Genomic DNA, 16,146 nt, shown 5'->3' on the forward strand with positions numbered 1-16,146 from the left:
AAGTTGATCAGATATGTGTAAGTTCACCATCCACAATGCTTGGAGAGCTTAGGGCAGGGAGGAAGAAACAGAAATGCTGGAGACCAGGAATTCGTAGTTCAAGAATTTGAGCTACAGTCTGATGGAGAAAAAGACAAAACAGGGCAAAAACATTTACCAAAAGCAAAGGAAAGAAGGAAAACGTACTTGCAAACTCCCTGAATCAAAGTCTTTTTTCCAAAGCTGCATGCAGGCCTTAAACAAAACCAAAAGCTTCACGGATCCGGTACAATTCAAACAAATTTCAAAACACAGAAAATTCCATTACTCCTTCTTCATGAAAGAGGCAGTGGCAACAACAGTCTTTCAGAGAAAAAGAAACCTGAGGGAAAAAAACCTACAAATTGCAGTTTCGAAAGAAACATCTTCATCCACCATTTCCTTTCATTTTTTAAAGAAAAGTTTTCCATTTAGCATGAAAATTTTAAGTTGAGACAACAATATTTTTGGGAAAAGCTGGAGGGTATGTGTGGGCAATACAAAAAGAAGCTTTAATGGAAAAAACTATTCAGAGCATTAACAAATGACAGACTATTATCCTTCAGTAATGAACTGACATGATGGTACTTTCCCTTCCTTTTCTTTGTTTTTAAATAAAGGACACTGTCTCATTTCCTGTTAACTACTACAGAATGGTTCTCAATGTACTCGCAATGCTGCACTCACCCAATTACAGTGTTTTCTCTTTTATGTAAAAGGGAACAAGGAAAAACTACATAAGGACAAACTACATGTTTCAAAAGCTACATTTAAAAGTGTAATAAATATGTGCAATTAGACATTTTACAGAATTGTTAGGCTTGTGAATCTTCCTTTCTTGGTTTCTGCCCTTTTAATTCTTGCAAATATAAAAGGCAACTTACTGCATTCTGTCCTTTATGTCCTGGATGCCTGGAGAATTTGGTACCCTACCTAGGTTTGACAGGTATGGTAACCCAGGATAACAACTTCATGCTCTCCAACAGCCAGAGGGAAGACTTTTAAATGCAACTAAAAATACCCCCAAGGAGCATAGTCTATTAGGATCCCCAGTTACATGAAGAACCAGAACAACAACAGACTAGCCTGACAAGAAAATCCTCTAAAAAGGGAGAATCACTATATAATTATGATTGTGTATGAAGACACAACTGAAGAGGAAGGGAATTAAAATTGTCTGTAAGGAATTTTAACCAAATGCACCATATATCTAGATAAGTTTGTAGTGTATTAGTATGTCTGAGTTCATACAGCCTCAGCAAAACGTTGTTTGCAATTACTTCTGGACATTCCAGGAACATGTAACTTGACTGGAACACATGACATGAATACAAAACCAAGTAAGAATTTGACATGAATTCAAGGCAAAAAAAAAGAGATTGCTGTAGAAGAGGTTGCTTGTGAACTGTATCACTGCAGAAGTGCTAAATCATGCAGCAAGTTTGCCAGTTTCAAAGCCCTCACTTTGCAAGTCAGCCAATCACTGCAAAAGCCCACTATGAAAACAAAACAAAACAATTGCTTACTGAAGTAAGGAATCTGCTTGTTCTTCAAGTTTGCGGCAGTTACCAAAAAATGAAATGAACCTGAAGTTTTCTTCTTTGGCTAGTCTGACACAATCGCTTTCTTATCTCTGAAACTTTTCTCTTTGCAGTTAGCATTAAGGCTTGTATGTCACTATCCAGGCACAAAGGTCTTTCATAGAACCAGAGAATCATACAATCACTAAGGTTGGAAAACACCTCCAAGATCTTTGAGTCATCTCATTGCCACCTACATCTCAGGCTTATTTAAGTTTTTTACAGTTAAAGTTTGCAAGATCTGATGTCTGTGATCACATTCACTTCCAGCAGGCCCTAGATCAGGCATTTTAAGTGAAGAGTCTGACATCAGCTAGTATTCATTTTAGTCTATTTGATTATCCTTCTACATGCTGACAAGATGTGGATCATGTGTGGGAACCAACTATATCTTACTTGGAAAATCCAGACTCTCACTATGCGTGTCCAAAACACCTGCATTAATGCTGTGTAGTATTTCCTAATTTTGCAGGGCTTGAAAAACACCAGACTAACAGAACTTATCCTTCACAAAGATTAGTATCCCCTTCCTTATGTGCCAAATTCCATTTTCTATTTGTCCCATTGCTGTTTTTTTCCCATGTAAGTTGCAGATAAACATGTATCAAACTCTTGCAAACTCTTCTTCTAATGGAAGAGCATGCTGGGTGTCTTTTCTCAAGTGAATATCAAGGTGCAGGGGTCAAAGGCTGTGAATTTCACCTGGAGCCCTTTATTTATGCCAGAGGAAGAAAACATGAGGCACAGCCTTTCCCTTAATGTTCCCTAACAGGTGGCTTACACTTCAACTGATCATCAAGATCTCTGTTGGTATTCCACTTTGATATACCCAAACATTTCCATTCTCTTCAAAAAATATGTAAAACTTTTACCTCACCATCACAAATGCCTCTTTCAGACATGGAGGCCTAAATTTCAGGCATTTCTGAGGTTTACAGTGCCCAAGTTTCTCTACAAATCTGCTCCTCAGGTAGAGGAGGCAGCCCAGGACATGCAGTTTGGGATTAAAAGGAAAAGGCATTAAGAAGAAAATACTGAAATAACCACGGATTTCTTTTGTGGATGCATTATCTCCATCTTCTCAAGCATCAATAAAGAATGACAACTGTTCTTCTGCACAGTATGAAAGATATAACATGATAGCATCATTATGGATCACAGCTTAATGAACCTCTACATTTAATTTTGTTCATAAACAGCAATCAGGAAAATTAGTAAAACTACCTCTTAAAGTACAGTAGTATTGCCTTCAACTCCATACAAGCTCACTTCGACACCATCAGGGAAATAATGACTTTCCCCTGCTCCTTGGTGCTTATGTTTTTCTTTGAGAAACTTCAACAGAATAAAAAATTTATTATTTCCTTTTCCCTCACGATGCACAAAAAAATTATTTCTGAGCAAGATCATAATGTATTTTTAATTACTCACAAAATTAGCATTTAGATAGCACCATTCACCCAAGACTTCTGTGGCACTTCTAAATTTCAATTAAATCAAGTACTTCTTTACTTTTTCCTGCTTTGAGGAATTATAGACAATTACTTAGTACAATCCTCATTTTGTCAGGGAAGCTACTAAAGAAACTGAGGCATGCAGTAGCTAAAGACCAGAGCCCACTTAAATTTGCATGAAGATCTGCCACGGTGACACTGAAGTGAATGGAGTTACACTTATGCAGAACTAGGTTGTTACATAGCACACAGCAGAGACCTAATCCTTCCAAACGGCTCCAAGTACAACTGTGGTGGAAGGAAAAGCAGTAAAATCTGTATTCTGAGTCACAAACCTCTTCCCAATTCACCTGCTCATCACAAAGAACTAAATCATATTTTTAGCAAGAGCAGCCAGCAAGGGGTCAGGAAGAGATTAAATAGCTATACCAAGGTCATACAGGATATTTGCAACAGAGAACATCTCTGAGCCCAGATCTCCCAATTCCCAATATACCGCTTTAATCACTCGCATACCTTTAAACACCACTAACCATAACAATCAAAATAAATCCAAAGAAAATGTTCTGCATTTCCAGAAGCAGCCCAGCACCTTAAAGCATCATGTACCTCATCAAAGGAACATTTCAACAGAGAACACTAAGCTGATTCTGCAAAAGCATGATGAGAAAGGGATTCATGTCAGGCACTACAACGGAGCTCCTTAACTCACTTTCCTCTGCTAACTGTATCAACTGTGCATCATACTGATGAGAAGTGTGAAGTTAGGCTGAATTGTTTCAGCTCATCGGATACCTTCTAATCAAAGAACTCAAAATAAAACCATTTCTGTCTTTCCCTCCTTTTATTATACCTTTTTAGAACATTTTCTCTTTCAGAGAAACCTCTATTAAGCATTCATTCTGGGCATTTACTACATTTTCATGTGTGAAAAGTTATTTTCATCGTTCTGCTTTCTTAAAAGAGCATGTAAATTTGCCTGCAACATCTGTATATGAGTAAAGTGTTAACAAAGTACAGCATAATCCTTTGTTTCTTTTAAGGATTTCACAGAAACAAGATGACCAATACCTCCGAGGATCAAGACCTGAGAAAAATCTTAAGTCTTTGGCTTACAATCCCTCCTAAAGGACCTGGGTCCAGATCAAGATGTGAAACAAAGAGAAACTTGTGGTACAGTACAGAATGACAAGGATGCAGGGGGGAAAGAAAAGGGTCACGAAATTTTACTGTCAGGTTAGCCAAAGAATAACAAACAAAATGGCTGCTCCACATTATAAAATACACTGAGGCTTACTCTAGGGTTCAGCGATGTAATAAAGCATTTCCTGTGGGTTCCCCTCTCAGAAATATAGCATGCTAACTAGATTTAACCATAAAAATACTGTTTTTTTTCTTCAGCATTGAAGATTAATATTGTCCTCTGAACAAATGCGTTATTATCTTCTTTGCAGTCATAATTTTCTCTCTCTCTCCCTCACCAAAAAACTTTCAAGCATTTTCACAGATTTATTTCTAATAAATGGTACTGAAGCGCAGCCATCAGTTTTGCCTACTTCATTCTGCTTGGCTTGCTCACTTGCAGTGCCTATTTCTGAGAATTCTTGCAAAACTTGTAAAAGTTGAAGCCATCCTGCACTCCGTGTTATGGCCATCAAATACCAGAAAACACAGAACAAGTATGGACTTACGCAGCTCTTCCCGGTGCCTCTCCGTCTCTGCAAAAAACTGGCGAAGCTCCTCTGTGATCTCCATGTTACTCAAGTCATACTCTATCTCCCCTTCAGACTCAGAGCCTTCTTCCATTTTGGAGTCTCTTTCAGCATCCTCCTCCATTTCAGAGAGTTCTTCAGCATCCTCCCTCCCTCGGTGGGCACCTGTGCACTGCTGAGCTCCCCCACCATACAGAGCTCTGCCATGTGGTCGACAGTGGGAAGAATAGTTTCGGGTATGTGGGAGATCATTCCTATCCCAGTCTGAGTAGTGGCTACTTGGAGAGGCTGCAGGAGGATGCCACGGTAGGTGATAAAAGGACTCCATGGCTTTCCTGTAGGCTTTCTGGTGCCTCCGCATCCAGCGCATGGCTAAGTTATAGTGCTTCCAGTATCTCGTGTACACCTTCTGAGAATACCACGGCTCGGTGTCTTCCTGTGGCCAAAACATGGGGGAGAGGGAAAGACAAAAAAAAAACTGAACCCCCCCTTTTATTTTTTTAATAAAGAGCCACAAACAAAGAGAGAGAGAAAAACAATAATTAAGGGAGAAACACTGTAAATGCAAGCACAATTCTGTCTTTTAATCACTAGTCATCCTTTACCTATGATAAAACGTGCAGACTTGAAAAACGACAACACAGTGCACGTGCATTACTTCCTACACTTCATTACTCCTACAAGAGATTGTTTTTGCATCAACACAACTACCAGTGAAGAACTAGCAACAGAGGAGTTGTAGTATCCAGAAGGTATTTTCCAAGTGTTCATGCTACTACAGTGGGAATCAGTTCTTTTTAGGTTATGTGCTGTGTGGATATATTCCACAATTCCTTAGCCACTCGCGTGAGTTGTAAGAACTGAATCGTTCCAAGGTGTAGGTATTACAACCCACACCTGATTTTCAAATCCGCAGACAAAAAACACAGGAGATTAAAATTCCTCCATATTAAACAAAGGCATTCATTTTATCCAGTAACATATTTCCTGTCTCTGCCTGCCAAAGTTTCTCAGAAAAGGTCAAATGGCAATTCAGACAAGTTCATATATCCATCATTGCCTCGATCAAAAACAAGACTGTATTTGGTCAAATGCAAGCTGCCAGTAAATCTCCCTTTTGTACTCATCAGCAACCAAAACATGAAAAGAGGTAATTAAGTGTCACTGATAAAGTAAGGAGAAAAAGTTCTATAGAACGAAACATACTGTAACACACTTTCTCCTGTCTTCCAGCAAATCTTAGTTTTCCTAAAAAAACAGTTTTACGCTGTTCAGATTTCACCTCACCAGCAACTACAAAGCCCCACAGTCCCTCTAGTCTTAAGCTCCCTTCATACAAGCCATTTCATCTCCCTTCTCATCCTACTCTCAAAAAGTGCAATAATAAAGGATCTTAAAAGAAGGCCATAAAGTAAACTAAACAGCAAATCTTTTTTTTCCTTCCCCCCACGTCTTAATTTCCACAGAAAATGTTTTATCTGGGCTAAAATGGAAAGCCTGTACTTCAAATTGAAAAATTTTAATTAAGTCATGTTCTGGCAAACACTCAAAACTATGGCAAGATTAACTGAGGTTTTCAGAGATGAATATGACATTTACAGTCCTTTATTAAGGTTTTTTTTTAAAGGACATACAAGACAAAAATCTTTAAGTCTGTTTCCTTGATCGGCACCATTCTATAGTCTTAAAAGAATGATTCTTTGGGAAAAAAAAATCCCAAAGCAAAACATAAAAAACAAACCCAAGAAATACTTTCCATTTAATGCTAACACTATCAAGAGAGGTTAACTTAGTTTACTTACATTTGTTTTCAGTTTCTGCTTCTCAGGTAATAATGCAAATACTAGTGACTTTGGAATAATAATTGTAACTATAAATTAATAAATGCTATCTCTTTTTAAGGTCATTGCTAAGTGCTCTCAGAAACAAAATACCTTCAGCTAACAGACTACATAGAGAAAACCCACCACAACAAACTTACATTCCTTAAGATATTTCTGATCAAAAACTACAACGTATTTGTGAAGGGGTATGGAGCTCAGATACATAATTTAAAAGTGCACACAACTTATCTTTCCTGAAAAGTAAGAATTCATGCAGTTGAAACTTCATTGTTAGTCTCCTCTTGGTCTAACATTACACTGCTACCAGATCATGAAGTTTAGATTATTTATTCCCAAAATGAGTGGGCATGAGAAAAGCATCTGCCTTCCATATGGAATTTCTTCATTCTTAATCATCAAACTATCTAAAAGCTAGGATGAACTATGTTTTAATTACTGTTTCCCTTTGCTTAAGAATGTCACACTGACTCCTCATCCTTCAGTAGACAGATGAGAATGTCCTGTTATCAAATCTAACACATTCACAGCTTACTTTTAAAACATTTTGTCTATTTTTTACCTTAAATATTAAAATACCTTAAAATCCAGTTTTGAAACACCATAAAGCTTGACAAAAGCAGGTATCTCCTACATTCTGTGTATCTCCAAAGAAGACAGTATATTCTTTTAAACCTCAAAAATTTTCTCCAGTTCTTTTACAATGTTTCTAAAAAGGGCATTGATGACCTTACTGAAAGCTCTGGAATCCAGCTGGTTGATTTGTCTAGCTGACTAGTTCCAGTTGTTAATTTAGGGGAAAGAAAGACAAAAAGCCAGTTCATGTAGACAGAACTGTGATCCTGGTGCTTGTCCAACTACTTTTTGTGGGTTTTCTTTGTTGGAAGTGACCCTTGAAAATCCCTCTTACATTTGAATTTTAAAAATACATCTGTTAAAAAAGAAATTACAGAAATGTTTTGCATTGGGGTGGAAAAGGGAAAGGAACACTTTTAGTCTAACTTAGTTCTGTGTCTGTGCTTTTTCAGCTGTGGAATAAATGGAAATAAGAGATTTCCTCAAGGAAACAAAAGCTATAAATCTAAGGCAAATGATCAGAGTCCTCTGTTATTTTCCTATTATGTCTCTGGAGTCTTCCCAGGAGTAGACAAATCACTCATTGTTGTAATCTGAATTCCATTTTCAAAGCAATTTAGCTACTTTCACATCTAATTTTTACATGTCTGCATTCACAGTTCAATAAGTGTTTGTATGCATTTTGTATTTAAATGTAACTAAGCTATCACGTAGAAACCCATAAAGACCTCTTACCATCTCTTGTAGAGTTTGTTCTGGTGATGATCAAGTTGAACTAGAAAAGAAAACAGTAGCTTTTTAATTCGTAATATATGTATTAAGATTGCCACAAGCACTGAATATAGTTTGTTATATTTGAGTACTACGGCCTACAACTATTAAACATACCCTCTCTGTTGTGCCTAGTTGAAGTCTCTCATTTATATATTTTGATTAACATCAGTAAAAATCCCATTCCTTACAATTACCCACTACAGTAAGGAAGGTAAAACGGAGCCTTCCACACAATGCAGCCTAAAATGCTGGGACCAAACACTTTTCCCATTACCTTTTTCTTTTCTATTTTTCTCCCACACTTCATGCTTCTACAACCTTTATTTTCCAAATTAATACCACACAAAAATGATACACTTGAAGGAAACACACCGTTCTCTCTTTTTCACGGTGTCTGCAGAGGGGCTTGTATAAAAGAAGCAATTGCCATTAAACGTTTCAACCCATCTTGACTCCACTCAAGCAATAGATTTCTGTTTAAACCTGTGGTGCACTTATAACTTCATACACTCCCTTATTTCACTTTTTTCTTTTTCAGCCTCTGATCCTGCCTCCCATAAAGAAAACACAAGTCAATTCAGGTTGCAGCCATATTTTTTAAATGGGAGGAAAAGGCTAAAAGGAGAGGGGCAACCAGATGAGGGGGAAAAAAAAGAAGGAAAAAGGGAGGAAAGAGGGAAAACATAACATCTACAACCACCAGGCGGGATTTTTAATTACCAACATTTTCACTGTGATTTACCAGTAGGAATCACTGAGAAACATTCTGGATCCCCTCCCTATTTGGCAATTATTTTATTACATCAAGACATTAGCTGCTTCATCCACATATTTCTCCTGATACTCTCACCCTCAACTTGAACTTTCATAGGTGAGTGCCAGTGAAAGGTAAAAGAAACTCAGCACATTAAAGTACCTATTGCTACCCCTAAGAAATGGTCAAATACTATTCCCAGAAACACTGGAATGGAGCCAAGACAGCACTTAAAACTGCTGTAGATTTATAAGAGCATAAAAGTATGATTTTTCAAAATGCATATGAATACAGTACATACACCAGTTGCGTTCTGCCTCATATATAACAATACTGATTGAAGAGCAGCTTTTTGCCTCACACAGTCACACTGTGTGAAAGGACAATGGGACGGGCTTTATCCAAACAAAATGCAAATCATGCGGCGACCACAAAGGCAAATTTCTGTCCTTTCCAAAGCCCACATTAAGCTCAAACTCATAAATCCCTGGTAACACCAACTTATCTACAAGAAGCTCTACATACACGAGCAGTCCCATTGCAATTGATGGGACAACTCATGCCAGCAAAGGCTGAAGATCCAGGCACTGATTCAGGCAACTAAAGCACATGAATTCACTTTATTCTCTCCTGCCTGCTTGGAGGAAGAAGGAAACCTAGCACTGAGGTCACTGCAAAACACTTTGATTACTTCTAACACTTGAAACCCACACATGCATAAAAGATTCCTGTGCCATCTCTCTTCGTGCATTTCAAACATCTCACTTCTAACAATAGTCCTCTTCAAAACTTATATCTCCACTCTCTCATGATGTGCACATACACTTTTTGTCTCTTTCCCACACACATCTGGATGCTGTAAAGGTTGCCATAATGTCTTTTTCTCATACTTAGAAACCTAAGCCCATGTAGCCGATTCTTTCATTTTCCACTTCAGAAAAAGTACGTGTTTAACTTTCATGTTCACTCTAATTCCTACATAACAAAAAATTCTTTGAACTAGCTTCAGCATAAACAGAAATCAGGTTCGAGCTTAATGTAAATACACTTTTTAAAGCAGTAAGTGGTGAAGTCTGATACTCTATTATTAATAGACAACATGTACATATGCTTTCTGAAAGGGAAGGAGGGGAAAAACCCTGGTAAACGTACCCAGCTATATTAGTTTACCAAATAGGAAAAACCTGTTTTGCCAAATACAGAAACTTTAATTATTTTCCTAAATAATTTATGAAACATTAGACTACAAATATAAAGCAGAGAAAAACAATGTTGCAAGCCTGGACACTAAATTAAAAAATGAGTTTGCTTTATTTTCAGCCGAATTACTCTTCCAAAACAAACTATATAAAATCAGAAACATGACAAGCAGCAGAAAACAAATGTGATATGTCTACTTCTATAGCTTACACTTTTAAAAATAAAATATTGAAGCAATTGAACATATGAAATTCACCAGCAACTATAGAATTTAAAATGAGGAGATTTGTTTGCCTCTGCTGCTCATTAACGATGGAATTTTTTATTACTATTATTTACTTCCTTTTCACATTTTTAAAGTATTTCTCCATTGATAATTAACCAGGGATGTACTCCCTTTCGTCAAAACACGCCTGTCCCCTTGCCAGCTTGAGGCAGGTGAGCATCAGTGAAAATAAACAAATCTGATCAAAGCAATGACAGCATTTAATTCCTTTGGAGTCAACAGAAATTGAACCCTTGTCTGTCATATCGTGAGACACAACCACGACACACTGGGGTTTATAACTTGGTAAATAAGTCACACTCTGGGACCACTCTGGGACTAGCAGTGTGCTGGATCCAGCGCTGCCACACGGTGGCCACGCTGGAGGTTACAGGGACAACTCACAGCTCAGTGTGGGATCAGTGAGGGTTCAACTATTCACAACACTGATCAACAGAAGATTAATTAATTAACTGTTGCATGGTGTTATGATAAGCTGTCATTAAATTCAGCAGGTTTCAAGAAACACATTTACACAAAGCTTTCCTGAAAACACCAACTATGTTTGAGTCAGAAATGCCCCAAACAACAGACAGCTGACCATCCCCTCAACCCACTGCTGCTTTTGTCCCTCCTGTGAGACGTTTCTTCAGTCAGGCCAGAGCTGTCCCTAACTCAGCATCCAGCTTCTGGCAATGGTTAGTTAAGAGATGCTCAGTAAAACGTGATAGTAGAATATGCATACAGGAATTACTTTTCCAGGTACATTTTTCCTGATTTCAGCAAGTGTGTGCATCCTCCCCTAAACACTTATTTAATTTTATACTTCTGATGCTTATTCTTGGTGTAGAATTACCAACAGAAGAGGGAAATGTCTGAAAAGCGGTTTGACATCCTGTGCTTCAGATTAATACTGTGCATTGCTAGTCTGTGACGTTAACTTTAATACTGAAGCGCCCTAGTTACAGTCATGGAGAAATATAAGCCTGTGATTGCTGAGACAGTTGGCAGCAAAAGTTATATCCCTTAAAAAAGAAGGGGTAGAAATTCCCAACACTATACACTGATTCTTGTTAGGGAATGGCTGTAAATACAAGACCTGTCCAGCACTTACAGTAGAGTTACAGCTGCTTCTCATCCCAACAGGAGTGCTATGAAGACCCACCTATCACTATGATGTTCACACCAGTGTCCTTACAACAACAGCAGCAATTGCTGTGGATGGAAGGGATACAAATTACACACAAGGCAAAGTAATGTTTTCAAGCTTTAGCTTATTTATTATGGGTCTTTTGGCCTGAGCAGAGGCTGAGACAGTGTAATCATCTGTGGCTACCCAAAAGAGGGTCTTTATTCTCTGAGGTCCAGGACATAAACCCAAAAGCTATTTGGGCCAAAAGTCAGAGGTTAAAAGCAAAGTGCTAAAAGCTGTACAACTATCAGTAGCCCCAGTAAACATATGTTTCGTGTATGGCCGGTCAGTTTAGTTAGAAACAAGGAGAAGAATGAGACTTCGCCGCTACTGCTTTTGAAAGCATAGTTCATTTCCTGTTGGCACACATGTCGTGACCAGACTCTGGCCAGTGACTCTAAGGCTCACAGAAGCGATGGGCAGCTCTCGCCTCTGCAAATAGGGCAAACAATTACATCCGAGGGGTGGCAGGAACACAGGCCTTGTGCCCCGGCTACCCCGGCCCCAGCGCACAGAGCACTGCTCTCGCCTGAGCTTCCTCACTGCCACCTCGGGACCGGGGCCGACATGCTGCAGAGAAAAGGAACAGAAAAGCCCCGCGCCCGTACAGGTGCCATAAGCACCGCCTGGTGCCACCACCACCGCCTGGTGCTACCACCACCGCATGGTGCCACAACCACCGCCACTCCGCCCCGCCAGGCGCCCGGGCTCCCACACCTCCCCACCGAGCCCTTGGCTCTCTCGCTCCCGCCACCACCCTCCGCCGTCCCCGCACCCACCCGGGCAGCCTGAGGCTCTGGCGGGCGAATGGAACCGAGCAGGGCCGGCTGCAGCATTCCCTCCCTCCCTCCGTTCCGGCGGGGCCGAGCGCAGCTTCCCCCGCCGCTTCCGCCCGGCCGCTCCCCGGCCCCGCGGCGCCATCTCGTGGTGCGCGGGAGGCGCCGCCGGGACCCGCAGCCGCCTCTGCGGAGGGGGACTTGCGCCGTGGGGCCGCCTGCCCCTCACGGAGATGGCGCTGTGAGCTCACAGAATTACAGGATCGCGGAATAAATTAGGTTGGGAAAAACCTCTGAGGTCATCGAGTCCAACCTATGACCGAACACCATCATGTCAGCTAGACCAAGTGCTAAGTCCAGTCTTTCCTTAAACACCTGCAGGGATGGTGATTTCACCACCTCCTTGGGCAGTCCATTCCAGCATCTAATCACTCTTTTTGTGAAGAAATTCTTCCTAATGTCCAACTTGAATCTCCCCTGGCACAGTTTAAGACCATGGCCTCTTGTCCTGTCATAGTTGCCTGGGAGAAGAGGCCAACCCTCATCTGGCTACACCCTCCTTTCAAGCAGTTGTAGAGAGCAATAAGGTCATCCCTGAGCCTCCTTTTCTCCATGCTAAACAACCCCAACCCCCTCAGCTGCTCTTCATAGGATCTGTGCTCCAGACCCTTTACCACCTTCGCTGCCCTTCTCTGGACAAACTGTGAGCTCCTGCTCCCCCCCCAGTCTCATTACTGCCTCTAGTCCCAGAGTGCTCCACAAGCTGAAGTGTTACTCAAAACCTGGGTGTGCTGTAGTGGTGGTGGTGGTGTGGCACTGTCATACTTCACCCTTTGGTTATTATTTGTTTCCCTAATTAATTTCTAAATTTTCTGTTCAGGTTCTGTACTGAGCTACTATTTTCATGTGAACAGCCCCTTGGGGACCTGTCATGGCCAGTGGAACAGCCATTGTGTTTTCCCTTGTGTAGCATTTCACATTATCTATGTTAAATTTGTCTGCTATTAACATAGAATCATAGGATCATAGAATCATACACTGGTTTGAATTGAAAGGGATCTTAAAGATCATCTAGTTCCAAGCCCCCTACCATGGGCAGGAACACCTTTCACTAGACCATGTTGCTCAGAGCCCCATCCAAGCTGGGCTTGAACACTTCTAGGGATGGGGCATCTACAACTTCTCTGAGTAACCTGTTCCAGTGCCTCACAGCACTCACAGTAAAGAATTTTTTCCTAATATCTAGTCTAAACCTACCCTGTCAGTTTGAAGCCATTCTCCTTTGTCGTGTCACTACATGCTCCTGTAAATAATCTTGCCCCATCTTTCCTATAAGTTCCCTTCAGATACTGGAAGCTGTAATTAGGTCACCCCTAAGCCTGCTCTTTTCCAGGCTGAACAAACCCAGTTCTCTCATAGGTGCCATAATGTTATTGTGTGTTTCTTCATGGTCAATAAACCCCTCAGCTCTACTGTATTGAATAGCACAATACTCTCACCAGACCATGCCACCCCATCATTTGTGCCCTTCTCTAGACAACTCATGGATGGGCTGTAACACATAAGCGTGGCCTTTGGTTGGACTCAATGAAGTGATTCTTATGTTACATATATATTAAAATGAAGACATGAATTATTGCTGTACTTTGTGTGGGAGAAAGGCATCAAGGCACACTGCACAAAGACTTGGCACATGTGTTGGTTTTATTAACCTTATCAGTCACAAGCAAAGATTTCAAGTAACGCTATGTAGATTTTGCAAATGGAATCATGCTGTTCTTATTCTGTAATATTTCAGTTTGAAAGACTATTATTTTAGGGTAGTCTTACTTATAAAATGCACATTCTCTTCATTCACTGCTTCCTACTTATTCCCTGCTACCTGCCTTACTTATGTATATTTGTGGTTGCACAGTTATTGTCTGGAATGACAAAAAAAGTTATCTGTCTTACAAGATATACATTACTATTACATTAAATAAACCTCTGATTATATACATTTTTGAACAGTTAGATTAGAACTTCCTGCCTGCTGAAGACTAATTTCTTTCTCTGTTTCACCTGATCACTTTCACTTGATCACTTCTGAATCTTTTGCTCCACAAAATATCTGCTGTTCCAGGAGCTGTGTTTTCCTTGGAAACCCACGTAGATAATTAATGAGTTTAAAGTCTACCTTATCAGAGGAGAAGGAGCAACCTGACATAAAATTTGCTTTTGCTTTTAAATACAACACCCTTATGCAGGCCCTCAAACAACCCAACACTAGAGAAGGTCTCACATTAATTTTTGATTTGTAAATACTTTTCTTCTACACCCATGACACATGAAAAATGTAATCTGGGTCTGGAATGGAGTGAATACCTCTGCAATTTATTTCTCAAAGCTAATGCTGGTGAGGGAAGTGCAGCTCCTGTTTATCCCAACATGAGATCTTCTCTTGCAGGTTGAGTGCCAGATACATGACAGGGGAGCTTTGGTTTGATTGATCAGTTTTATCAATGGTGTCCCATAACGCAGCATGTCCCTTTGGAACTACTTTCTCCCATGACTGTGTTCTCTGCAGCTTTCGGTGTTGCTCCAATAGGCTGAAAATAAGGACATTATTTGCTGGCAAATGTTTCCTGGCAAGAGAGTGAAATGTTAGACTAGACCAGCTATTAGAGTTGGGAAATTTCTTCATGAGAAGCAGCATTTGAAGTTGTCAAGTCTGGACATCTTAGAAAGCATTTGTTGGCCACTCTGGTTCACTAATTAGCCAATTAATTTAATTAACTTATTCTTTAAGAAGCAATGAGTTTAATGACTGGAGTTTTGTAAAAAAATGTAGAAAGTTTAAATCTGCAATGCACTTTACTGCTTATATAAGTCGAAAACAGCATTCTGGGCATCAGATCTGAAGGGGTGGAAGTTTACAGAACAGTGGGGCAATGATAGGAAGTTGGAAAGTAGGCAGTAACCTATTTTTCTTGTACTGCTGTTCAAGAAGTTTGCATCTGTTACACACAAATGTACTTCTGCTAAACTTATGAGAATTTGTATGTAGACCATTATTTTGTGAAGATTGTGTTATTGAAGTGATGCTCTACTGAGTTAAATATAATCCAAAATATAATCCAAGAAAAGTCACCTTTAGAACTGTGGTCTAATTATTGGCTGGCCAAAGTGTTGCAGTTATTGACTCTGCTTGTCCTTTATTAAGACAAAATCATATTATACATTATTTGTAGCAGATTTCCAACCATGGTGCAAATTCCATGTTTGGATTAAAACAGATCCTACTTAGGTCTAGCTCTTGTATAATTTGAAGCTACAATTCATAAAATTTACAGGAGAAGATTGATACCCCTTTCGGGGCAGGAGGTGTGGAAGGGAGCGAGTGTGTGCATGAGTTTGTGTGCGCGAAACTAGTGTGACACTTAATCACCTTTAGCTTTCTGAGGGACAGGCTACTAGAGGCAGAGTTGGGGGACAGGTAGAAATATCTTAAAGACAACTTTACTGCCAAAGAAAATAAGAAGTGGAGCTGGATATCTACACCAAATGACATTACTCTTATTCAAAGTTAGATGTAGATAGATAGCATATGTCTTCTGTAGCACCTGTGGCCTCATTGAACATGGATACAAGTCAATGAATTAAAAATCAGCAAGCAGCATCCCTGAAAACTTTCTTCACTGAGTAAGGGAGTAGCATTTCTTTTGCTGTCTTTATGTGCTTACTTACAGTCTGACAGTGATCTCTACACCTGAGCTAGTCACTCTTCAGATACCATTATAGCCACGGGCAAAGCACAGTAGTGCTTTTTGGGTGCTGTTCATCTGATATATGTTGGTTATCTACTTTGGGTAGAAATGAATCACACCCCAGAAGTGCTTTTTTCTTCCACTGATTTTCGAGGAAGCCTGAGGCAATTCACACAAGGTGCTTTTATCGCAGTTGTGTATGTTTAGCCAGATAAATCCCATCACGAAAAACAATAAAAGTGCAAGAAGTTGCTGAGG

The 16,146-nt window shown here is 39.9% G+C and overlaps 1 protein-coding gene across 3 annotated transcripts in view; it reads right to left on the bottom strand.

Moving 5' to 3' along the window:
• GEMIN8 (gem nuclear organelle associated protein 8) overlaps nt 1-12,259 on the bottom strand; it is a 28,242-nt gene extending 15,983 nt beyond the window's left edge. The window contains exons 1-4 of one of the 3 annotated variants that reach the window (XM_027689152.1): nt 12,146-12,246; nt 11,289-11,389; nt 7,917-7,956; nt 4,744-5,200 (exon numbers count right to left, since the gene is read on the bottom strand). In XM_027689152.1, coding sequence (XP_027544953.1) covers nt 4,744-5,200; nt 7,917-7,919 — 460 coding nt within the window. In that variant the 5' untranslated portion in view covers nt 7,920-7,956; nt 11,289-11,389; nt 12,146-12,246. Of the gene's footprint in view, nt 1-4,743; nt 5,201-7,916; nt 7,957-11,288; nt 11,390-12,145 lie in introns of all 3 variants that reach the window. The other 2 variants (XM_027689153.1, XM_027689151.1) reach the window with 2 other exon arrangements.
• Between the last annotated feature and the right edge of the window lie 3,887 nt (nt 12,260-16,146).

The sequence above is a fragment of the Neopelma chrysocephalum genome, unplaced genomic scaffold (genome assembly GCF_003984885.1).
Source record: "Neopelma chrysocephalum unplaced genomic scaffold, ASM398488v2 Primary Assembly neopelma1_76, whole genome shotgun sequence".
NCBI classification, from domain to species: domain Eukaryota; kingdom Metazoa; phylum Chordata; class Aves; order Passeriformes; family Pipridae; genus Neopelma; species Neopelma chrysocephalum.